Source organism: Pseudophryne corroboree, chromosome 2 (genome assembly GCF_028390025.1).
Source record: "Pseudophryne corroboree isolate aPseCor3 chromosome 2, aPseCor3.hap2, whole genome shotgun sequence".
NCBI lineage: Eukaryota > Metazoa > Chordata > Amphibia > Anura > Myobatrachidae > Pseudophryne > Pseudophryne corroboree.
In genome coordinates, this window is record NC_086445.1 from 770180298 (window position 1) to 770205651 (window position 25354).

General features: G+C 43.3%; 1 protein-coding gene across 1 annotated transcript in view; it reads left to right on the plus strand.

Moving 5' to 3' along the window:
- The window catches only part of ANOS1 (anosmin 1), a 280125-nt gene that overhangs the window by 231539 nt on the left and 23232 nt on the right, over nucleotides 1–25354 (plus strand). The window contains exon 12 of the mRNA XM_063955496.1: nucleotides 23854–23942. Within this exon, the coding sequence (XP_063811566.1) occupies nucleotides 23854–23942 (89 nt within the window). The remainder of the gene's footprint in view (nucleotides 1–23853; nucleotides 23943–25354) is intronic.

Sequence of the window (25354 nt, forward strand, 5' to 3'; positions counted from 1 at the left end):
GCCGCCGCTGCAATGGGTTTTTTACTGACCGGAGTTCCAGGGGCTGTATCGGCGTCCGGCGCCATGTTGTGTTCCCCCCTGCGCTTCTCCTGTCTCGGTGGCTGTGGCGGAAGGAGCGTCTTCGGGGCGGCTGGTGACGCTAAAAATTTCTCCATAGTCTCCTCTGTCCGTCGAGGGGACCGGGAGCGGTGTTTCCCCGATGCTGACAGCGTGTTTGCGGTAAGGGGTCAGTGTTGAGAGCGGAGCCGCGAGGAGAAGCTGCTCACTCTCCCATGCCGGAACCGGAAGTCTCATGAATGCTGGTTTGGTAACCCCCCCCCCCCCCCACACCACCACACACACACACACACACACACACAAATTTTGGGTGTACAACTGCACAATATAAGTGTAGAACTGCAGACGTTGTCTAGAACTGTACACTACTGTGCACTGTTTTACCCCCTGTGTGCGATAATGCTTTCAATGTTTGGATATACAATAATTTTTAGATCATACTTCACCACATACAACTTTGTATCAACAAAACAATAATAAATGATATTCAATTCAAATTTATTTTGGGGGACATCATATATTAGATAGCACTGTCAAAAATTAAAATTAAAGAGTTTGGCATCGGTTTTCAAATTATGTAAAATGTCCCAAGTAAAAATATATATATTTAATTTGAGACTGTGTGTCATTCCAATTTCACATACAAGCTGTTTCTACCTCACTGTTTGCTTTACTATGGTTAATTCAGTTTGTATCAGTTGTTGTTTTTCCATACTGTGGGTATAAACTTCTATGATTTTGTTATGATTATTGCTGGAGTCAACCACTATTTTCTGATGTGTGAGTACTCATGTTGCACATAAACTACTAAAAATTATGGGGGTAATTCCAAGTTGATCGCAGCAGGATTTTTGATAGCAATTGGGCAAAACCATGTGCACTGCAGGGGAGGCAGATATAACATGTGCAGAGAGAGATAGATTTGGGTGGGGTGTGTTCAATCTGCAATCTAATTTGCAGTGTAAAAATAAAGCAGACAGTATTTACCCTGCACAGAAATAAAATAACCCACCCAAATCTAACTCTTTCTGCACATGTTATATCTGCCTCCCCTGCAGTGCACATGGTTTTGCCCAACTGCTAAAAAATTTCCTGCTGTGATCAACTTGGAATTACCCTCTATATTCAAGACAAAAATTATATTGTGCACAAATATTTGTCATCGCAAAACTGTGAACATGTCTATATATTGGTGGAAATATTGATTATTTTTTATTAGTAAGCAAACAAAAATCAAAAGAGCTGAGTGAATGAAAAATAACATGCTTCAAATACTTTATTATATAATATAATCAAATAAACACATTAGTGAATGCAGAAAACTTCTTTGGTCTGATGCACGTTTTTCTTTTCTTAGATCCATATTCTAATTTATGGGTTCCAGTGTATATGTCAACAGTAGCAAGATTGGCAGTCAGTAGGTTGACCTCATATAGTCGTCGTGCATTAGGATAACATGTACAAAAGGACGACATGGTCAAAAGGTCGACAAATAAAAGGTAGACAGTGCTTAAGGTTGACAGGTTCAAAAGGTTGACTTGACAATAGTCGACACAAATATGGTTGACACATGGGGGTATGTTTACTAAGATTCGTATTTTCCCGTTTGAGGTCAAAGTTCAATCACGAATGACATCGAAAGTGTAAATATGCAACTTTTTGAATTGATTACGACTAATTTACTAAGCTGCCGTATTCTGCATTTTCGGGTTTTCCGATGTCGATGTCATTCGTTTTTTTTGGCAGTGTTTTACGTGAGTGACTTGTAAAACACTGCCGACTTTAATACAATGAATCTCGGCTGGATCTGAGAGATCCGTGCTGGGCTTCATTGTGCACTTTGTTAAAAAAAAAAAAGTTTAAACTTAAAAAAAAAATTGCGTGGGGTCCCCCCTCCTAAGGCAAACCAGCCTCGGGCTCTTTGAGCCGATCCTGGTTGCAGAAATATGGGGAAAAAATGGACAGGGGTTCCCCCATATTTAAACAACCAGCATCGGGCTCTGCGCCTGGTCCTGGTTCCAAAAATACGGGGAACAAAAAGAGTAGGGGTCCCCCGTATTTTTGAAACCAGCACCGGGCTCCACTAGCTGGACAGATAATGCCACAGCCGGGGGTCACTTTTATACAGTGCCTTGCGGCCGTGGCATCAAATATTCAACTTGTCACCCCTGGCCGGGGTACCCTGGGGGAGTGGGGACCCCTTCAATCAAGGGGTCCCCCCCCCAGCCACCCAAGGGCCAGGGGTGAAGCCCGAGGCTGTCCCCCCCATCCAATGGGCTGCGGATGGGGGGCTGATAGCCTTTGTTCAAAGTGTTTGATATTGTTTTTAGTAGCAGTACTACAAGGCCCAGCAAGCCTCCCCCGCAAGCTGGTACTTGGAGAACCACAAGTACCAGCATGCGGTGGAAAAATGGGCCCGCTGGTACCTGTAGTACTACTACTAAAAAAATACCCCAATAAAGACATCACACACACACCTTGAAAGTATAACTTTAATACATACATGCACACCAACATACATACATACTTACCTATGTTCCCACGCAGGTCGGTCCTCTTTTCCAGTAGAATCCATGGTGTACCTGTAGAAAAAATTATACTCACATAATCCATGGTTGAAGGCTCCTCTGCTTGTAATCCTTTTGTAATCCACGTACTTGAAAAAATAAAAAAACGGATACCCGACCTCGCACTGAAAGGGGCCCCATGTTTTCACATGGGACCCCTTTCCCAGAATGCCAGAAACCCACTCTGACTGATGTCTAAGTGGGTTTCTTCAGCCAATCAGGGAGCGCCACGTTGTGGCACCCTCCTGATCGGCTGTGTGCTCCTGTACTGTCTGACAGGCGGCACACGGCAGTGTTACAATGTAGCGCCTATGCGCTCCATTGTAACCAATGGTGGGAACTTTCAGGTCAGCGGTTGACCGAAAGTGACCTCACCGCTCCCTGATTGGCTGAAGAAACCCACTTAGACATCAGTCAGAGTGGGTTTCTGGCATTCGGGGAAAGGGGTCCCATGTGAAAACATGGGGCCCCTTTCAGTGCGAGGTCGGGTATCCGTTTTTTTATTTTTTCAAGTACGTGGATTACAAAAGGATTACAAGCAGAGGAGCCTTCAACCATGGATTATGTGAGTATAATTTTTTCTACAGGTACACCATGGATTCTACTGGAGAAGAGGACCGACCTGCGTGGGAACATAGGTAAGTATGTATGTATGTTGGTGTGCATGTATGTATTAAAGTTATACTTTCAAGGTGTGTGTGTGATGTCTTTATTGGGGTATTTTTTTAGTAGTAGTACTACAGGTACCAGCGGGCCCGTTTTTCCGCCGCATGCTGGTACTTGTGGTTCTCCAAGTACCAGCTCGCGGGGGAGGCTTGCTGGGCCTTGTAGTACTGCTACTAAAAACAATATCAAACACTTTGAACAAAGGCTATCAGCCCCCCATCCGCAGCCCATTGGATGGGGGGGACAGCCTCGGGCTTCACCCCTGGCCCTTGGGTGGCTGGGAGGGGGACCCCTTGATTGAAGGGGTCCCCACTCCCCCAGGGTACCCCGGCCAGGGGTGACTAGTTGGATATTTGATGCCACGGCCGCAAGGCACTGTATAAAAGTGACCCCCGTCTGTGGCATTATCTGTCCAGCTAGTGGAGCCCGGTGCTGGTTTCAAAAATACGGGGGACCCCTACTCTTTTTGTTCCCCGTATTTTTGGAACCAGGACCAGGCGCAGAGCCCGGTGCTGGTTGCTTAAATATGGGGGAACCCCTGTCAATTTTTTCCCATATTTTTGCAACCTGGGCCGGCTCAAAGAGCCCGAGGCTGGTTTGGTTTAGGAGGGGGGACCCCACGCATTTTTTTTTTGGAAAATTTATAACATTCCCCCCCCCCTTCCCACTGAAAAACATGCACGGATCTCATGGATCCGTGCATGCCTATACAAACACGGGATAAAAAAGCAGGTCTGTTTTTTTTTAGCACTTTTTCACAATTTGTATTTTAGCACGGCAGTGTTTGGCAATTGTCGGCAGTGTTTGTGTTTTGCACTTTTTAGTAAATTCACGATTTCTACCAAATTGCAGGCGTATTTGACCGATGGTGTATTGATTCGTGATTTTTTCCTAGGACTTCCAAAATATTACGAATGCCCTCATCACTGCCGTGATTTTTGCTTAGTAAATTACCGAGATGACACTTTGAAGAAAAAACGGCATCTCGGTCAAAATCGGGACCTTAGTAAATATACCCCATGGTTTTTGTGTTTTTTTCAAGTTTTTTCAACTTGCCTTGATTTACTATCTGCTGTACATGGACTATGATTGGTGAAAATAACCTGTAGTAAACACAGCGGTAGTGGAGCAAGCCACCTTGCCCGAAGCGTGGTGAGGATACACATTTTTACTCACTTGGGTCACATATGGTTAAACATACAAAATGACACCCAAAAAGAAAAAATCTCGTATAGAACCATTTTTGTGTCCACCATTTCCATGTCGACCTTTTGTACCTGTCGACATTTCCCGTTAATTAACTTTTCCGTGTCGACCTTTTGACCCTGTTGACATAATGCAGGGGATCGATCTAATGACTGTCTATCTATTAACTGTATATCTTCTATATCACCATCATAATTTACAGACCACAGATATTGAAGCTTTTTAGATGGAAATGTGTTAAATGTGATATTTCTTGGAAAGTCAAATACATTGAGCTTGAATCAACAATTCTATTTGCATTATCCTCCTATGTTAATACTGTACTTAAAAAAATATGTAACGCTACAAGTAATGTATTCTATGAACAATTTAAAGCTTCATAATTGGACAGTCTTATAAATATGTCAAAATCATGTCAACTATAAATAGAACTGACATTTACTGGATCAATTTAAGGACTGAACAATAGGACAAAACGTTCTTTTTAGTAACCCATCTATAAAAGTTATCATTATCACGAAAAACTGCGTATGAATTTAATGCTTTGCTTAACTCTTGTATCTCATTCAATACTATTTTTCTGCAGCGGGGTACACTGGTATTCCACAGGGAATAACATCGGGGTGTAGAGTTGGATTTTGATCCGAGGCACCAACAGGCTAAAGCTTTGACTATTCCCAGGATGCATTGCACCACCTCCTCTATGACCCCGTCTCCAAGCACTGGAGCTCAGTTTGTAAGTTGGTGCCTGCAGTTCAGGTCACTAACAGGTGGGGCTGCGCTAGACAGCCCTGAAAAGAGCTTTTTTAGAAGACTTCAAGGGCCGCAGCACTATTTATGTCAGTCTGACATTCTGTGCTGCGGCTCCATCACCTCCTTCAGCAGTGCTGTATACTACCACGTCCTGGTTCCCGTGTACTTGCAGCGGAAGCGCACCGGACTTCAGTCACACATCGCTGACGCTCTACTGGATCACGTGGCTGCACATCAGGGAGGAGGTAAGAGGGTCGCCCAGGTGGGACCCACCGGTAAATCGCAGTCTGGTCGCGGTCACAGGAGACGGACCACGCAGCTGGCGTGGACACTGTACTGCACTGGGACCCCACTATATCCACCAGGGCAGGAAGCACAGGTCGGATTTACTAAAATCAATTTACATTAGGCTCCATAGTACCCGCTGGTGAAGTCCAGCATAGGGGATAAGGCGCTGACCTGTAGCCTCTCCCCCAGCTCCGGGTGCCATCTACTGCTGGTGTTCCCACCCTGGAGCTGCATCTCTCTCTCTCCCTCACTCCCTGACAGAGATTTTGGCGCCATCTTCACTACTAGCTGGGCTGATCTCCGGGACTGCAGGGCTCTGTCTCCTCTGTAAAGCCGCCTGTCTCATCAGCGCTGAGCTTTTACAGACACTTAAGTATTCTACATGTCATTTTAGACAGTGGTAGTTAAGAACAAGTGTACTTCTAGCTGAATATTTGGTACAAGTACTCTGTGATATACATCCAGTATATATATATATATATATATATATTTATATATATATATATTGTGTACAAAAAGGTGCAAATAGCGCTACAACCTGAATATTCTATAACCAGATATCCCTGAGATGGGAGATCTTAAATTACACGTGAATTGGTGCAAAGGTTAGCAAATTAATAAATTAGTTAAAAAACACTCCCAAGACAAATGGTGTCGCAACCAGATTTCAAAATGTCCAATTCCCAAGGGAACTTAGTTTTCAAAATTGTTCTAGTGGTAAATCAGTTGCGCCTTCAGTGTTCGTGAGTAATACGTTGCAAATCCTTAAGTGATAGTTAAAATATGCGTACCAGACATACGTGGAACAATCACCTTATTTAGGGTGTCTTTGCATCTGGATGTTCCTTACTCGTACTGACTCTCCGTTCCCATCCGTCCAGATGTTGGTGTGGAGTTTGTACGTATATGCAAGACAGTGTATCAATATACTGCTCTTAGAAAGTGACTTGGTGCTACTTTTGTGCAAAATTTGCAATAAAGTGAATATGTGCAGAAGAAGCGCTGTAAGTGTTTGTTTAAAAATATATAAAAATGAATATATTACTGGCAGTGTGCTGATTCCCTTTTTTCCTTAGGTAATGTGCTTAAATACCATTTACTAAGGGTGCAACACCATATAGTTCAGTAATTCAGAGGAGATCTAGAGAGGAGGTATATTGATATGAGGCAGTTACATCTAAAGTTGCAATAAATTAAACGATGCTGCCGTCATTCCGTCATCAGACTTAAATACCTGCAGACACAGCTCCTTACCGCCACGATCATCCTCCTGCCACAATGACCGTCAGCAGACAGGAACTACACTTCCCGACATGCACCGGGCCTGTTATGCTGCTGCCCTCACTCTGGAGCAGTGGCGTGTCACTTCCTGCTGTGTGTGTAACCTACGGTACGGAGATGTCATCTCCGTACCGTAGGTTACACACACAGCAGGAAGTGACACGCCACTGCTCCAGAGTGAGGGCAGCAGCATAACAGGCCCGGTGCATGTCGGGAAGTGTAGTTCCTGTCTGCTGACGGTCATTGTGGCAGGAGGATGATCGTGGCGGTAAGGAACTGTGTCTGCAGGTATTTAAGTCTGATGACGGAATGACGGCAGCATCGTTTAATTTATTGCAACTTTAGATGTAAGTGCCTCATATCAATATACCTCCTCTCTAGATCTCCTCTGAATTACTGAACTATATGGTGTTGCACCCTTAGTAAATGGTATTTAAGCACATTACCTAAGGAAAAAAGGGAATCAGCACACTGCCAGTAATATATTCATTTTTATTCATTTTTATATATTTTTAAACAAACACTTACAGCACTTCTTCTGCACATATTCACTTTATTGCAAATTTTGCACAAAAGTAGCACCAAGTCACTTTCTAAGAGCAGTATATTGATACACTGTCTTGCATATACGTACAAACTCCACACCAACATCTGGACGGATGGGAACGGAGAGTCAGTACGAGTAAGGAACATCCAGATGCAAAGACACCCTAAATAAGGCGATTGTTCCACGTATGTCTGGTACGCATATTTTAACTATCACTTAAGGATTTGCAACGTATTACTCACGAACACTGAAGGCGCAACTGATTTACCACTAGAACAATATATATATATATATATATATATATATATATATTGTTACACAGAGTATACAATTTAGTATTTTTACTGTGTGTTTCAGTCACCTCATATCGCTTAAATCCTCTGTTTTGTGTCCTGTGTTTACTGTCTCATAACCTAGGAGGTTTTTGCAGATATTGTGCTTGTTTGGCTATATTGTACCGTTACGCCCTACGGCTACATTCCCTATAATGTCTGCTACACAGGGCGGGAAATCCGCGGACGCTTCTGCATCCTGCAGTACTGGCACCACAGATTTACCTGAGAGGGAAGTTTTAGCTGCTGGTTCAGGCGCTGAGTGCCATACACCCAGTCAACCTGTGGTACCTGTGGCCAATCAAGACCCACCTTGGGCAGCATTCTCAAGTATGCTGAGTACACTTGTGACACGTCTTGCGTTCCATTTGGGACCTCCTGTGCCATTGCAGCCACATATTGTCTCTGTAGTTAATCCGCCCTGGGCGGATACTCTGTCTACCCAGTTGCAACAATTAAATCAATCCTTGGTTAGACAGAAGTCTCCCCCACGCTCCTCTGGGACCAAGGGGTCATCTAAAAGGGACATTTATTCCTCACAATCCACTAATATTTCAGATAATTCTTCTGATGAGGATGGGGAATATATTGATCCATCAGACACTGATACAGTTGCTTCTGATGAGGAATCTACAACCCAGGTTGATGTTCCTGACCTGGTGGAGGCGATTAAGTTAATTCTTCAAATAGATGATGACATTGAGCCTCCTACTGCGTCTAAGGAACCTGACAAGTTCAAACTTTAGAAGATTGCTAAGGTATTCTGACCACTTAATTGGCATACGTCAGGAATCCTGGACGTCGCCAGGAAAGACATTTTCCCTGTCTCAAAAGATGCTAGCTCATTATCCTATTCCTGTGGAGTTGAGTAACAAGTGGTAAACTCCACCGCCGGTGGACTCTCATGTTGCCCGTCTTGTGGTGTCATCTACTCTGCCTGTCACCACTGTCACCTCACTGAAGGAACCGACGGATAAGTGTGTGGAGGGATGCCTGAAGTCTATTTACTACCTCACTGGTGCTGTACATAGACCCACTATGGCAGCCCCCTGGACTGCTAAAGGCATTGAAGCATGGGTTCTGGCAATTGAGGATGAGCTGCCTCAGGATTTTTCTGACACTGCCAGACAATATCTGTCTTATATTACCACAGCCTCCCACTATACTCAGGAGGCGGCCTCTGATGCAGGTGTAATGGCGGCCAAGGCATCTACTACATCTATCCTGGCTCGTCCAATTATGTGGTTGAGGTCCTGGAAGGTGAACCTGGACTCCAAAAAGACCTTGGAGGGACTCCCTTTTAAGGGAGACATCCTATTTGGGGAGGATCTGAACAGGATTGTAACTGACTTGGCTACTGCCAAGACTGTGTGTCTCCCAAATACTAATCCTTCTGCTCCGAAGGCAAAGAGTACCACCTTTCATTCCTTTCGACCTCCAGGAAAAGCAAAGGGTCAGGCGTATCCACGTTAATCTAAACAACCCTGGGCCGCCAGGCAGCCTGCTTTCAAACAAGACAAGTCTGCTGCGTGATGGGGCGGGCCACCCCCTGGGGGACCCAGGGTGGGAGGCCGACTACTACAGTTTGCCCAGACCTGGTTAATGACCACTTCGGATGCCTGGGTGTGAGAAGTTGTCTCTGATGGGTATGTGATCTCTTTCAAGAGACATCCCCCTCGCCAGTTTTGCACAATGGTTATCCCTGCGGATACATTAAAAGCGCAAGCTGTACACTTGGTTGTATAATCCGTCCTGAATACAGGAGTGGTAGTGCCGGTACCTCTGTCTCAGAGAGGCAAGGGATTCTATTCGACCCTGTTTCTAGTTCCAAAGCTAAATGGGTCCTTCCGGCCTATACTCAACTTCAAATCCTTGAACAAGTTTGTGAGAGTATAAAATTCTGTATAGAAACTCTGCGTTCTATAGTGCTGGCCATGGAAACTGAAGACTATATGGTATCCCTGGACATACAGGATACTTACCTATAAATACCTATTGCCATGTCGCATCAGCAATATCTGCGGTTTGCTATTGGCAACCTACATGAACAATTCCAGGCACTGTCTTTTGGATTGGCTACGGCCCCTCGGATCTTCACCAAGGTCATGGCCATGATGATGGCTCTGCTCCGCTGTCGTGGAATCAGGATCCTGCCATATCTGGACGACTTGCTGATCTTGGCGAACTCCCAAGAGGTTCTCTTCAGTCCAATTCCTACAAGCACACGGGTAGCTCATCAACTGGAAAAAGTCCTCGCTGGTCCTGGCTCAGAGCATGGTGCACCTGGGGGCAATACTGGACACACACAACCAACAATTGTTTTTGTCTCCAGAGAAAGTCCTGAAACTTCAGGACAGGATAAGATATTTCCTCTCTCACCCAAGAGTGTCGATACACTCAGCGATGCAAGTACTAGGCCTCATGGTGTTGGCTTTCGACATGGTAGCATACGCTCAATTTCAGTCCCGCCCTCTGCAGAGGTTAATTCTTTCCAAGTGGGATGGTCTGCTTCATCGGATCAGGTCTCAAATGATCTCCTTGACTCCGGAGGTTCGTCTGTCACTGAGGTGGTGGCTACAGGGGCCATCCCTTCTGGATCTCCAACTGAGTCCTCCTGATAACGGATGCCAATCTGCGTGGTTGGGGCTCGGTGTTGGAGCAACACTGTCTCCAGGGTCAGTGGACCAGGGAGGAATCTCTGGAATTGCGGGCAGTGTTCAATGCATTGACACTGGCCCTGCCTCTAGTACAGAACAGGCCTGTTCAAGTACAGTCAGGCAACGCCACCACGGTGGCGTACATAAATCATCAAGGCAGCACTTGAAGCCGCATGGCAATGCAGGAAGTATCAAAGATTCTCCGTAGAGCGGAACGTCATCTGCCAGCAATATCAGCAGTGTTCATTCCCAGAGTCCTCAACTGGGAAGCGGATTTCCTCAGTTGTCAGGACGTTTCTGCCGGAGAGTGGAGTCTTCATCCGGAAGTCTTTAAACTCATGGTGGACAAGTGGGGCCTACCAGATGTAGACCTGATGGCGTCTCGACACAATCCCAAGGTACCGGTTTTCGGATCAAGGACAAGGGATCCTCAAGCAGCATTCATGTAGGCACTGGCAATTCCATGGACCTTTCGGCTGCCATACGTGTTCCCTCCAGTGTCACTCCTGCCCTGGGTACTGCGGAAGTTCAAGTAAGAAAGAGTAATACTACTTCTAGTCGCTCCAGCATGGCCAAGACGGCATTGGTTCTCAGACCTGCAGGGTCTCTCGATAGATTGTGCTTTTCTACTTCCTCAACGCCCAGACCTCCTCGTGCATATACAGTACTTTCAAAACTTCCAGACTTTTGGCTTTTCTGTAACAGGGCCTGGACTTAGGCCTTCGTCTGGCCTCCCTCAAGGTTCATATATCTGCTTTGTAGGTATGGTTTCAGAGGAAAATTACGTCTATTCCTGATGTTCATACTTTCACTCAGGGTCTTTTAAGGATACAGCCTCCCTATGTCCCTCCTGTGGCTCCATGGGATCTGTCTGTTGTTTTAAATACCCCGCAAGAGTCTCCATTCGAACCTCTTGAGTCTGTGGATCTTAAATGTCTTACACTTAAGGTCGTGTTTTTATTGGCTATTGCCTCTGCTAGGAGGGTGTCGGACTTAGGCGCTTTGTCCTGTCGTCCACCCTTTCTGATTTTTCACCGTGACCGGGCAGTTCTTAGAACTCGCCCTGGTTATCTACCTAAATTGGTATCATCCTTTCATATTAACCAAGAGATTGTGGTTCTGGCCTTTATCTCTTCTGGTTTGTCCTCCAAAGAGCGGTCTTTGGATGTGGTATGGGCTCTCCGTATTTACATAGAGAGGACTGCCTCCCTCAGGAGGTCAGATATCCTTTTTGTACTGTTTGGTTTTCACAAACCTGGCTGGCCTGCGAATAAGCAGACCTTGGCCAGATGGATTAGAATGGTGATTGCACAAGCCTATGCACAGGCTGATCTCCCAGCTCCTGCTGCTATCAAAGCCCATTCTACTCGGTATGATGGACCTTCTTGGGCGGCCCGCCGTGGTGCGTCCGCTGAACATTTGTGCAAGGCGGCTATGTTGTCATCAGTGAACACGTTCATCAGGTTCTATGCCTTTGATACTTCCGCCTCCCAGGATGCTTCCTTTGGACGCCGGGTTCTTGTACCCACTACAGTGCGTCCCCCCCATGAGGAACTGCTTTAGGACATCCCGATGTTATTCCCTGTGGAATACCAGTGTACCCCACTGCAGAAAAGGAAATTTATGGTAGACATGCCATAGTTAAATCTCTTTTTGCGAGGTACACTGGATTCCACAGGGCGCCCACCCTGACGCACTTAGCTTCTTTGGGTTTGTATGGCATTAGTCGCTAGTCCCTTCTCCTGTCGTGAGAATGTGGCTCTATGTGACTAACATCTACTGTCTCTTTTTCCTGTTACGGCATTGGACTGGTTAACGAAACTGAGCTCCAGTGCCTGTAGGCGGGGTTATAGTGGAGGTGGTGCAATGCATCCTGGGAACAGTCAAACCTTTAGCTTGTTGGTGCCTTGGATCAAGATCCAACTCTACACCCCAATGTTATTCCCTGTGTAATCCAGTGTACCTCGCAGAAAGATTTAACTATGGCACGCCTACCATAAATCTCCTTTTTATTGTATACTAGATTAATGAAATTTCAATACTGTCCTTTAATAATACATTTGACGTACACTGCATGTCAAATACACATAGTACAGATAATATTTAAAGTTCATTTATGTGTTACTATACTACAGTATTTGATACATTTAAAAAACTTGTATTATTATTATTATTATTAGTAGTAGTATTATTATTATTATTATTATTATTATTATTATTATTAACTTTGTGGTGTTTCAAAGTTTTGCTTTTATTCCTTTTTCAGAAAAATGTTGGTTTGAGTTAAGACATGTATGTGTTAGTTCTAAAATAGAGAAATCTGGAAAGGATTCAGCTTTGATAAGATGATGAAAGAGTTGGGAACACGATGGATGTTATCTGTATAATGTGAGATACATTCTGATGTTTTCAGTCAGATAGCTAAAGATAATGATAGAACAATTTCAAGAATATGTTGTAGACATGCTTGGTTTCGAAGTAACCTTGGAATGGCATTTTTAGTTTCATCACCTCAAAACAGATCTTAATTTATTAGGATATTCTACTCCCTTAAATCAATCAATCAGTTTTGTTGGGATGATTTGCAACAAGTTGTTAAGCAATCCTAGGGTTAGAGGAATATCCTCCCAATGTCTTATATTGAAATTCTGATTGTGGCGCTAACATAATTGAGCAGTAAATAATATTATTAGATATTAACTTTATTGTGGATACCGAACAGTAAAGGATGCACAAATAGTGAAAGAGCACTTATTATACATTCTTAAGTCCCATACACACTGGGCGATTTTGAGCTGAAAGCAGCTCAGTTTTGGTGTGTTGATCTGATTTCAGCTCAAAGCCGCCCCGTGTCTATGCCCTGGCGATGAGCACTGATGCGCGCTCCCGATTCTTCGCCGTCGCCAGACGTTCATATGCTGTTATCACCAGCAGATGATCGGCGGGGTGGATGGCTTTTTCATAGCATCCTGCTATGGAAAGCCGCTCACCACCGCTGACATCGCTGGGCAGGGGGGAAAATAGCTCAGTGTGTATGCACTGAGTGATTTTCAGCCCAGCGATGTCAGTGATCATCACTGTGCATACACACTGAGCAAAAACGCCCATTGTGTATGCACCTTAAAACAGTTCAAGGAGCTATGAGTTGGCAGCAATCCATCAGCACATGAAAGCTGTCCAGTGTGTAAATCAAAGCCACACTCATTGTGAATCAGATCCCCAAATTATCACAGAAAACAAAACAGTGACAGTGCAATGTTTTGCAGGTTGCTATAACTTATCATTTTTATAGAATACAGTCCATATTTCAGTTATATTGTAGCTACCCTAATTTACCGTATGTCTTACTAAACAAAGCCTACAATTAAAGATTATTATAACAGAAAATAATTTTAACAAGCAGCACACAGAAAAGAGCATTAAGTACCAGTTTGACGTCACAAAATATAATTTTCAGGCCGTACTACAATTTTTGTATAATTTCTATTATGTGGCTTTATCAATAGGTAAACTATTTGAAGGGATAGTAGGTGGTGCTGATTGGATGAAGGGTGTGCTGTGGTTTGCTAACATTTATTTAAATAGTTTTTCTTCCAGGATGGACACAATGAAATCCTTGACTTGTCCTCCATCTGCAAAAATAAGTATTTGTCATGAGAAGTTTAAATGATCTTCTGGGGTTGAAATTTCTCTTATTTAAATTGAATTTCAACCAATGCCGACTGCTCTGTGTCAGTGCAAATTCAGCACTACTCGTACGACTATAAATAGGCACATGTGTATTTTAAAAATGTTTGAGGAGTTAGAGTAGTATATTAGTTGAAGAATGAGAACATTACAAATTGAAAATGAATAGGGGGAATGCAAGTGTATTATTATACCATACTTTGCAATGACATTTCCTCTTGTGACATGAGCCTTTGAATTCTGTGTTCAAAACCACAATGATAATTTACATAAATTGCAAAGATTAATGACCCCCAGTGTTTTCTTAAAGATGTTACTAATAACATCAGAAACAGAGTAATAGGTCGATAGAAATGATTAAAGGTAAATGCAATACATCATGATCATGGACTGAACTAGCAAACTGTGGCCACCCATTCTGCTTTGAAATGCGTCTGAACTCAGAGAAGGTCTGATGCCCCTTCACCCCAAACCATCTGGATATCCAAATTGTGAATACTACCTCACCAGAGAAGGCAGAAGATTCTGATGTATTCACATATGGAGCAAACCTGTGCATGCGTCCAAGCTGGATTAAATTACTAACAATTTTCTGTCAATCTTTGTATATCCATGATGGATTTTCATGCTTCATGATTAATTTAACTCAATGATGTTGATGAATATTTCAGTTTATGTTCAATCGACAGCAATTTTTTCCCTACAAACAATTCTTTTGAAGTAACCAGACATGTTGGTAGCATGAAGTTTGACCTCCATGATATATAGATTTTCAGTGTAGTTCCAAGTTAATATTTTTAGGAAAGTGTCAATTTAGTCTCCGTCCTTTTTCTTGTTGCTATGAGCAAAGTGAATTACAGAATTAGCTTTTTAATTGTTATATTCCACACTGCATGTGTGTTTGCAAGTTGTCAGTTACACGTGGCTTACAACAGAATGAATATATGGTGTTTAATGCATTTCAGTAAATCTTCCTAATTTAGATAACAGCACGCCTTTACATCTGGTTGTTTAGGCTTTAGTTTAATTCTATTTCAGTTATTATAGAATTTAGGTCACCAAGTGACTGGGTTGAAGTAATAGTTTTAAAGTAAAGAGGGCATTCTGTGTTTTTCAATATTCTAAAGCTCCAGTATATGTAAATAGGAATCATCATCACAATATCATCGGCTGAAAGTAATTTTTGCCGTAGGTGTGGAATTTTGGGTGAGAATGTACATCTTTTTAAAGTAATTTACAAAGCAAAACCAGGTTGGTTTAGGAGCATGGGGCACTAGGGGCATAATGTGAACTTGGGTACTATGTGACAATGTAAATTAGGTGCACTGTGGCATAAGGTGAACTGGGGCGCTGTGGGGAATAATGTGTACTGGGGCACTATAATGTAGCATAACATGAAATGGGTGCACTTCAACGTGGCATAATGTGAACAGAATGAATTGTGTGGCATGATGTGAACTAGTACACTGGTGCATAAATGAACTAGGGAACTACTATGGGGCATAAAGTGGACATCTGCTATAGCGGCAGATGTTTCTCTAAAAGCTAATGGGGGCCCCTAAAAATCTTGCTATGGGGTCCACAAAGTATTATTCATGTACCTGGCCAAGACCAAGGAGTTGATGTATCAAGCAGTGAAAAGACAAGAGAAGTAGTCCAATTAAAAAGTTGTTCATAGCAACTAATCATCTTTGAGGTTGCATTTATACAGTACATTATATAAAATGATAGATGCTGATTGGTTGCTATGGGCCACTCCTGCATTGGCACACTTATCCACTCTTTTCACTGCTTTATACATCAGCCCCCAAGTCTTTAGTTTTGATTTTCAGATTGTTAAAGAAAATAATGTTAATTTATCAATGATCAAGGAAAAAGTATGCCACCTGACGTTTTCTAATGTTTTATAAATAGAAATTAATGAATGATTATGTATGTATAATGTTTCATAGCGGAGTGTATCCTCAGGATACTGCATACTGTATGAGATCCTATGTGTACAAATTTGGACAGTACTGCTGTACTGCAGCTCTTTCATGTTGACTTGTGGTTGCAAAATCCTTTTTAATCTTTGCAGATGAAACATTGTAGTTATACCATTTGTGACTAGTGCAGCATTGAGACACGTGTACATAACTTATCTTAATGTATACTCAAAAAGTTTATTAAAAAAGAGCTACATATTTTAATTCATGAATGCCAACCTTAAGTAAATCTACTGACAGTAAAACATTAAGGACTCTATTTAATAAACCAACTAAATTGCTTTTCTTCAACATTTTAGCTAGAGATGTGCGGCGGACACTTTTCGGGTTGTGTGTTTTGGCTTTGGATCTGGATCTCCGTTCGTGTTTTGGATCTGGATTGGTTTTGCCAAAACCACCCTTTCGGGTTTTGGTTTTGAATCTGAATGATTTTTGAAACAAACATAAAAACAGCTAAAATCACATAATTTGGGGGTAATTTTAATCCTACGGTATTATTAACCTCAATAACATTCATTTCCACTCATTTCCAGTCTATTCTGAACACCTCACACCTCACCAGGGCCGAAACTAGGATTTTCGGCACCCGGGGCAAGGCAGTAATTAACACCCTTCCCCACACACACACACACACACACACACACACACACACACACACACACACACACACACACACAATAAGATACATACATTAACAACAAAACTACGCCGCACAGTAGTGCACCCTTAATCTCATTACACTGCACAATAGTTCCCTTCATTAACACGTGTATATATAAAAATATATATATGTATATACACATATACATTGGTAAGATGTGCGGCACTTCAACAACAGAGACTTCACGCCCGGTGCCCTCACAGCCAAATGGGCTATAGAACCATTGCAGAGAAGCGGCACTCAAAGCATTGTAAATACAGGTAAATAAATTGCCACAATCCGTAGGAATAGATCAACGTTTCAGTTCATTATCATTTGTCGTCAGGATACAAACAGAATGAAAAATCTCTCACCTTAAATCCCCCACCGCTGTGAATGATTCTCCCGCCCGCCAGACGCCGTAGCGGGACGCTTCATGATGACGTAGCAGATATCCGCCGTCACGTTCACCCAAACCCCATCACCATAGTGACCAGTTAAACAAATCAGATAGCTGCAGTACAACACAGGATGTATGTCATGAAACATTACAGTACTAGAATTCCATATGCCACATAGCAATACATAATAATTACCTAGATCACTCATACAAAAAAGCACTAGTGAAGATAGATAAAATCTAGATAAAGTATAAATATAGTTAAATAGAAGGGTCTGACCCTCCTACAGTATATAACTATATTTATACTTTATCTAGATTTTATCTATCTTCACTAGTGCTTTTTTGTGTGAGTGATCTAGGTAATTATTATGTATTGCTATGTGGCATATGGAATTATATATATATATATATATATATATATATATATATATATATATAAATATATATAAACACACAGAAAATAAATAACAAAAAATATATAAATAACACCTCCACTCACCACTGGAGTAGACAGTAGAGAGTGGAGTCTGGTCCTTTGCCTCCATGCAGAGGCCAGCGTTTGCGGCTTGGAGCGGGTGCCGGATGTCAGGGGCAACAGGTGACGATGCGCGCACAGCCACCGCCAGGGCTCTGTGCCGCATCTATTATCCAGTGAGGACGCTGGAGGCAGGAGGTGCTGCCGGGCGGGAGAGCAGAGGACACCGAGCAGCAGCGGGTCAGCTGCGGGAGGCAATCGCAGGGGGTGGAAGTGAAGCAGCGGCCGTAGGAGCCAGGCAGCATTTGCCGCGCCCCCTGAACTCCAGCGCCCGGGGCACGCGACCCCTTAGCCCCCCCTAGTTACGGCCGTGACCTCACAATATTGTTTTTAGGCCAAAGGGTTGCACTGAGGTCGCTGGATGACTAAGCTAAGAGACACAAGTGGGAGGCACAAACACCTGGCCCATCTAGGAGTGGCACTGCAGTGGCAGACAGGGTGGCAGTTTTAAAAACTAGGCCCAAAAGAGCACATAATGCAAAGAAACAAATAAGAGGTGCAAGATGGAATTGTCCTTGGGCCCTCCCACCCACCCTTATGTTGTATAAACAGGAAATGCACACTTTAACAAACCGATCATTTCAGCGACAGGGTCTGCCACACAACTGTGGATTAAATGATTGGTTTGTTTGGGCTCCCACAAAAAAAGAAGCAATTAATCCCCCCACCAAAAAAGAAGCAATTAATCTCTCCTTGCCCAAACTGGCTGTACAGAGGAAGGATGTCATCCTCATCCTCCAATTCCTCACCCCTTTCAGTGCGTACATCCTCCTCCTCACAGATTATTAATTTGTCCCCACTGGAATCCACCATCACAGGTCCCTGTGTACTTTCTGGAGGCAATTGCTGGTAAAGGTCTACATGGAGGAATTTATAATTCATTTTGATGAACATCATCTTCTCCACATTTTGTGGATGTAACCTCCTACGCAGATCGCTGACAAGGTTACCAGCTGCACTAAACACTCTTTTGGAGTACACACTGGAGGGGAGGGCAACTTAGGTAAAATAAAGCCAGTTTGTGCAAGGGCCTCCAAATTGCCTCTTTATCCTCTCAGTATACATACGGACTGTCTGACATGCCTACTTGGATGCTGTCACCGATATAATCCTCCACCATTCTTTCAATGGTGACAGCATCATAAGCAGTGACAGTAGACATGTCCGTAATCGTTGGCAGGTCCTTCAGTCCAGACCAGATGTCAACACTTGCTCCTGACTACCCTGCATAACCGCCAGTGGGTGGGCTAGGAAATTTTATCCTTTTCCTCGCAGCCCCAGTGGCGGTAGAAAATGAAGGAGCTGTTAAAAGGTCAAGTTCCGCTTGAGTTGACAGTTTTTTCACCAGCAGGTCTTTGCACCTCTGCAGGCTTGTGTCTACCGGAAAGATACAATGTAGGCTTTAAACCTAGGATTGAGCACGGTGGCCAAAATGTAGTACTCTGATTTCAACAGACTGACCACCCTTGAATTCTGGCAAAGCGAATGAAGGGCTCCATCCACAAGTACCACATACTTAGCGGAATCACTCCGCCTCAGCTCCTCCTTCAATTTCTTCAGCTGCTTCTGTAAAAGCCTGATGAGGGGAATGACCTGACTCAAGCTGGCAGTGTCTGAACTGACTTCACGTGTGGCAAGTTCGAAGGGTAGGAGAACCTTGCACAATATGGAAATCATTCTTCACTGCGCTTGAGTCAGGTGCATTCCCCCTCCATTGCCTATATCGTAGGTGGATGTATAGGCTTAAATGGCTTTTTTGCTGCTCCTCCATCCTCTGAAGCATATAGAGTGTTGAATTACCACCTCTTGCTTCAGGTGAAGGCATGCAGGTTCAGGAGTGTTTGCTGGTGCTCCAGTCTTCAGCACGTAGTCACTGAATGTCGAAGCTGGCCCACAATTTTGCAGGCCACCGACAGCATCTCCTGCACGCCCCTGTCATTTTTCTAAAAATTTTGCACCACCAAATTAATTTTTTGTGCAAAACATGGGACATGCTGGAATTCGCCCAGATGTAATACATGCACAATATTGGTCAATTGCTTAGTTGAAGTAGTACAAGTGGTCTTCCAACTTCCCCTCTGGGATGACGATCGACTCCCAGCAGCAGCAACAGCAGCAGCAGCAGCGGCAGTAGGCATACCACTCCATCCTGGTTAGGAGAGGACTCATCAGTCATGCCAGTGACATGGCCTGCAGTACTACTTACGTTCTTGACTGAGGAGGAAATTGACATTGAGGAAGTTGGTATTGTGGCTTACAGGAGCTTGGGTACAACAGGAAGAAGGGATTTAGGTGTCAGTGGACTGCTTACGCTCTTACCCAAAGTTTCTGAACTTGACAATGACTAATGATGAATACGTATAAGGGAGGATGTTCCTAGGTGGCTAACGTCCTTGCCTCTACTTATTATGGATTGACAAAGGCAACACATGGCTTGACACCTGTTGTCCGGATTTGTGGAGAAATAATTCCACATCGAATAGGTTGCTTTTTTGGTATTTTGCCCAGGCATGACAATGGGCTTTCTCATCCGATGGACAACAACTGTCTTCACTGGTGCCTTATTCAAACAAACCACATCACCATCATAATCCTCATCGTCAACTTCCTCCTCAGCGCCAGCTACACCAGTATTCTCCTCATCCTGGTGTACATCTACAGGGACATCCTCAATCTCAATATCAGCAACTGGACTGGCGGTGCTCTTCTCAGCACTTGCAGGGGGCGTGCAAATTGTGGTAGGAACCTCCTCTTTCCATACAGTCTTGGGAAGGTCAGGCCTAAACATCGCAACCGTGGATACACTTGGACTCTCCTTAGGGATTTGTGATATCTCTGATTGCACAGTTGTTTTTTGCTGTGCTTTAGCAAGCTTAATTTATTTTATTTTTCGAGAGGGAGGAGGGCTTCCATCCTCATGAAAAGCTGAGCCACCATAGGCCAAGGCCTTAGCCTTTCCTTGCCACTTCGTGTCGTGAATGGCATATTGCCGATTTACGTTTCCCGTCAGATATATATATATATATTTTTTTTTTTTTTTTCTGATTATTAATTTTTGCTTCTTGGATTTTACATACCCTCTATGACATTGGGCATCGGCCTTAGCAGACCACGTTGATGGAATTGCATCATCAATGTCATAACTGATGGCAGCTTCAGCACTAGTATTAGGAACTGGAAGTGGTTCCTGATCTTCCACTATTTTTTCTTCCAAATTGTTCTCCATTTCACAGGACAGCACCCCTTTATTATTACAGCGCACAGAAACGTGCCCCTTTATTTTCACAGCACCCCTATATTTTTACAGCATACAGGACCAGTGTGCTTTTATTTAAACTGCACCCCTGAATTTTTACAGCATACAGGGCCAGTGTAATATTATTTTAACAGCAACACCCCTATATTTTTACAGCATACAGGACCAGCGTGCTTTTGTTTGAACAGAAGCACCCCTGAATTTTCACAGCATACAGGGCCAGTGTAATTATTTTAACAGCAGCACTCCTATATTTTTACAGCATACAGGATCAGTGTGCATTTATTTGAACAACAGAAGTACCCCTGAATTTTTACAACATACAGGGCCAGTGTAATATTATTTTAACAGCAGCACCCCTATATTTTTACAGCATACAGCACCAGTGTGCTTTTGTTTGAACAACTGCACACCTGATTTTTTACAACACAGTGACAGCCAAGACAGCAACACCTATGTACAGCTGCAGCACCCCTAACAGCCCATGAAACAACAGTGACTGCCAGGACAGCCAAGACAGCACCCCTAACAGCACAGGTACACCACAGTGACTGGAGAAGCACCCCTACAGAGCACACACTGACTCCACTCAATGCCACCACCCACAGAGAGTCAGAGGTCTGTCTCCCTCACTCTCCAAGTACAAAGTGAAAATGGTGGCGACGTGCAGCTGTTTATATGGCATCCAAAACCCGCGAGATTCAGACAGTGGGATGATGAAATGTTGCCTCGTTCTGGTTTCTGAGTCTGGTGGGAAGTCCCGAACCAGACTCGGATCCAGGCTCGGAGCGTGAAGTTCAGGGGGGTGGGGGGGGGGGGTGTTTCAGTTCTCTGATAACCGAACCCGCTCATCTCTAATGCTAACTGTAGAAAGCCATACTGTAGTTTTGTTTTTTGCTGTATTTGCTTGCTTCATTGTTTCCCAATCTTCAGCATGGATGCTGTAATGATTAGCATTGCTGCTTCACAGCACTGAGCTCATGGCTTCAATTCCCACCACGGCCCTAAGTGTGTACAGTTTGTATATTCTCTCAGTGCTTGCTTGGGTTTCCTCCGGGTATTCCGTTTCCTCCCACAATCAAATGCAAACATCATTTGCAAATGCGATGGTGCATCTAAATACGCACACGAGAAAGAAAAGCACCTTAGCCAATGGCGTCTCAGTATAAAGGCCATCAGCCGTGGCATTAACATGAAGGTGCAGACGCAACAAAATATGTGCCAGGGTATGTGTTTGACTCAGATATACCGTGATTATATGCCAGTGTCTATTTATAATATAGAAATACCCTGATCATATGCCAATTAGGGTGGCCAATCCCAGGCCATTTTTTCAATCCCGGGTATCGGGATTGAAAAATGCTTAATCCCAGGATACCCGGTATTTGCTTTTTTGCTTTGTGTCCACCCGTCCCCCCTGCCCCGTCCCTCTCCACCCGCCCTGCTTCGCACACATAACTCACCATACTGCAGGGGCGGGGCTGTGGGAATCTTTCTTCGGGCTCGGCGGCGGGTGACGGGCGGCTCTCCTTCGGGTTTAGTGGTGGCTGGCTGACTGCGCAGCGTGACCACTGACTTCACATCACGCTGCACAGGGGGAGCCGGGAGGAGGGAGCCGGGCAGCGTTGAGCATCCTGAGGATTCTCAGCGCTGCCCGGCAGCAAAAACACAAAGGACCGCCTGATCCCTCAATCCCCAGGATTGGAGCTTCCAATCCAGGGATTGAATCCCAGGCGATTTTTGGCCTAAATCCCAAGATCCCACCTATCCCGATTCCGGGATTGACCACCCTTATGCCAGTGCCTAGGTATAATATAGAAATACCCTGATTATATGCCAATGCTTAGGTATGATATAGAAATGCCATGATTATATGCCAATGCTCAGGTATAATATATGATTAGTGACACATAGTATTGATTTCAAGATTTACGTGTATGAAGAACAAAAAATATGTCTTTGTTCTAGTAACCGTAGTAATTAATGTTCTTTAGTTTCGACAAGATATTATGGATAGTGATTTATCAAAGTGGACAGTTAAATTGAAACTGGCAGAAGTACTGTAACAAGCAAACAATGGATTTGACTTTAAATAGGTGTATGTAGATACCTGATAATACAGGTATACAGAGTGTACTGTAGGTGGAGGAATATGAGCTTTTGTCATCATGTTTAAAAAAAAATAACTTTTCACCAACTAAAAAGGGTATGGCTTTAGATAAAGTATATATCACCACAGTGTATATATCACCACAGCTGCTCTAGTTATAATTATTGTGACATTCTAAATTAATCTTTCATTCCCTAATTAATTATATTTTGTACTCACATAATTACAGAATGTATAAGCTATTCAGGGTTTCCTTTCTAATTGACTGGTTTTATTGTCTAATTATTTATAACAGTTAATTAAGTGTGTGATTAAGTCAATTTAGCAAGTTTTTTATTATTATTATTATTATTATTATTATTATTATTACCAGTTATTTATATACTGTAGCGTACACATATTCCGCTGTGCTTTGCTCCTGCTTAGGAAGTCTGATTATTTTAACTGCTGTATATGGGGATACTTGTAATTGTCAGTATGGAACCATTGCAGCTAAGCAGATCTGCAGTATGTAGTGTGGCAGTAGGGCATTGGATGTGCAGCTGCACACTACACGTAGATAGGCACAGCAGCAGAACATTGGATACTGTCAGGGGGCTGCAGTGTGCCAATCATTCTGACAGCAAACTGTTTCTTACTTATAGCAGGCACCCCTAGACCCCCCACACCCTGAGCCTGGCCCAGTACACAAGTACTGGTTGATAATGGCCCTGGAAATATGAATAAAATCTGTACATAGTAGAGTATTATTACATTGATGGCAATGGTTTTCACATATTAGTGCTATATGCGTGCCAAAAATTGATATGTACTATCGTATAGCAGTTTGATCAATACTGTATAACAGTTAACTAATTTATGCTTTTTTTCTGATTTAACTCAGATCATGCTTTGGAACTCTACCATGTTCAGTGGCTTGCTGAATCGTGTGCAAATAATGAAACCAAAGGACCAGAGAAAGCAATAACACAAGTAAGTTATATATAACAGACACATCGGTTCTCTAAGAATATGGGTTAGAGGACGATTAGGTCATGTGAAATGGGATGAGTGGCTCTGGCTCTGCAGCAGCCCCAGAATGTTAATTCCCAAGCCCTGTACACACTAGAAGATTTTTTTCCATAGATTTGAGTGATAACGACGGTTGTGAACAATCAAATCATTCAGATCTTTCAAATTGTTCAAGTGTGTACACAGCAAACGATGAACACCCATGGTCGTTTAAAGCAGGTTGTCAGTCGTCCATGCAGCTCAATCCCCTCAATCCCAGTTAGATTGTTTGTCACTCGGATCATTTGTAATAAAAGCTTAGTGTGTACAATCAATAACGTTTGTCAGTAACTCAAGGGAAATCGCTCATCTTCCACATTGTTCATCTTTCACATCTTTCAAGTCTTCTATTGTGTACGGGCAGAGCCGGTCCTAACCAATATGATGCCCTAGGCAAGATTTTGGCTGCTGCCCCCTAGCACCACCGCTGGTTCCGCCTCTGACCTTGCACCTCTTTCCCAGCACTATCACCCTTCACCCATAGCAGTCCTTATTTTGGTGTTTGTACCCCCTATATTTTAAATAGGAACAGTTTGTACATTTGGCGCACAGCCCAAAAAGGGGTGTGTTTTTGCTGGCAAGGGGCATGGCCACACAATAGTAACCCCAATTCCAATTACGACACACAGTACTGCAACTTTATTCATTAATTGATCAAGCAATAGTGTTCATAATTCATATTACATCCCACAGTAGTATCTCTTTACCTTATAAACGTTACTACTTACAGTAGAGCCCCTTATTCACATTACATCACACCCTATTGCTCTTTATTCACATTAGACGACACAGTAGTGCCCTTTCTATACGCAATGCCACATAGTAGAGCACCTTATACACATAATGCCACACATTAGTAATGCATTTATACTCATAATTCCACACAGTAATGCCCCTTACACATATGAGACACATTATTAATGTCCTTATAAACACAATGCACCTTACACATTATGACAACCTTTATTAATGCCATTTTATACATAATGTCCCTTACACATAAGCCGCACATTGTTAATGCCCTTATATACATAATGACACACATAGTGCCCCCTACACATTTGCTGCACATTATTAGTGCCCCTATACACATAATGACACACATGCAGTAGTACCCTTTTACACGTATGCCGCAAATTATTAATGCCCTTATACACATAATGACACGCATAGTGCCCCTTACACATATGTTGCACATTATTAATGCATTTTTACATGACACACATAATGCTCCTTACACACATTCCGAACGCTGCTGCACAACCAACCCACTCACATGCACACAGCAATCACACTGCCACTAACACTGTGACCTCTGCCTCTGCTTGGATACA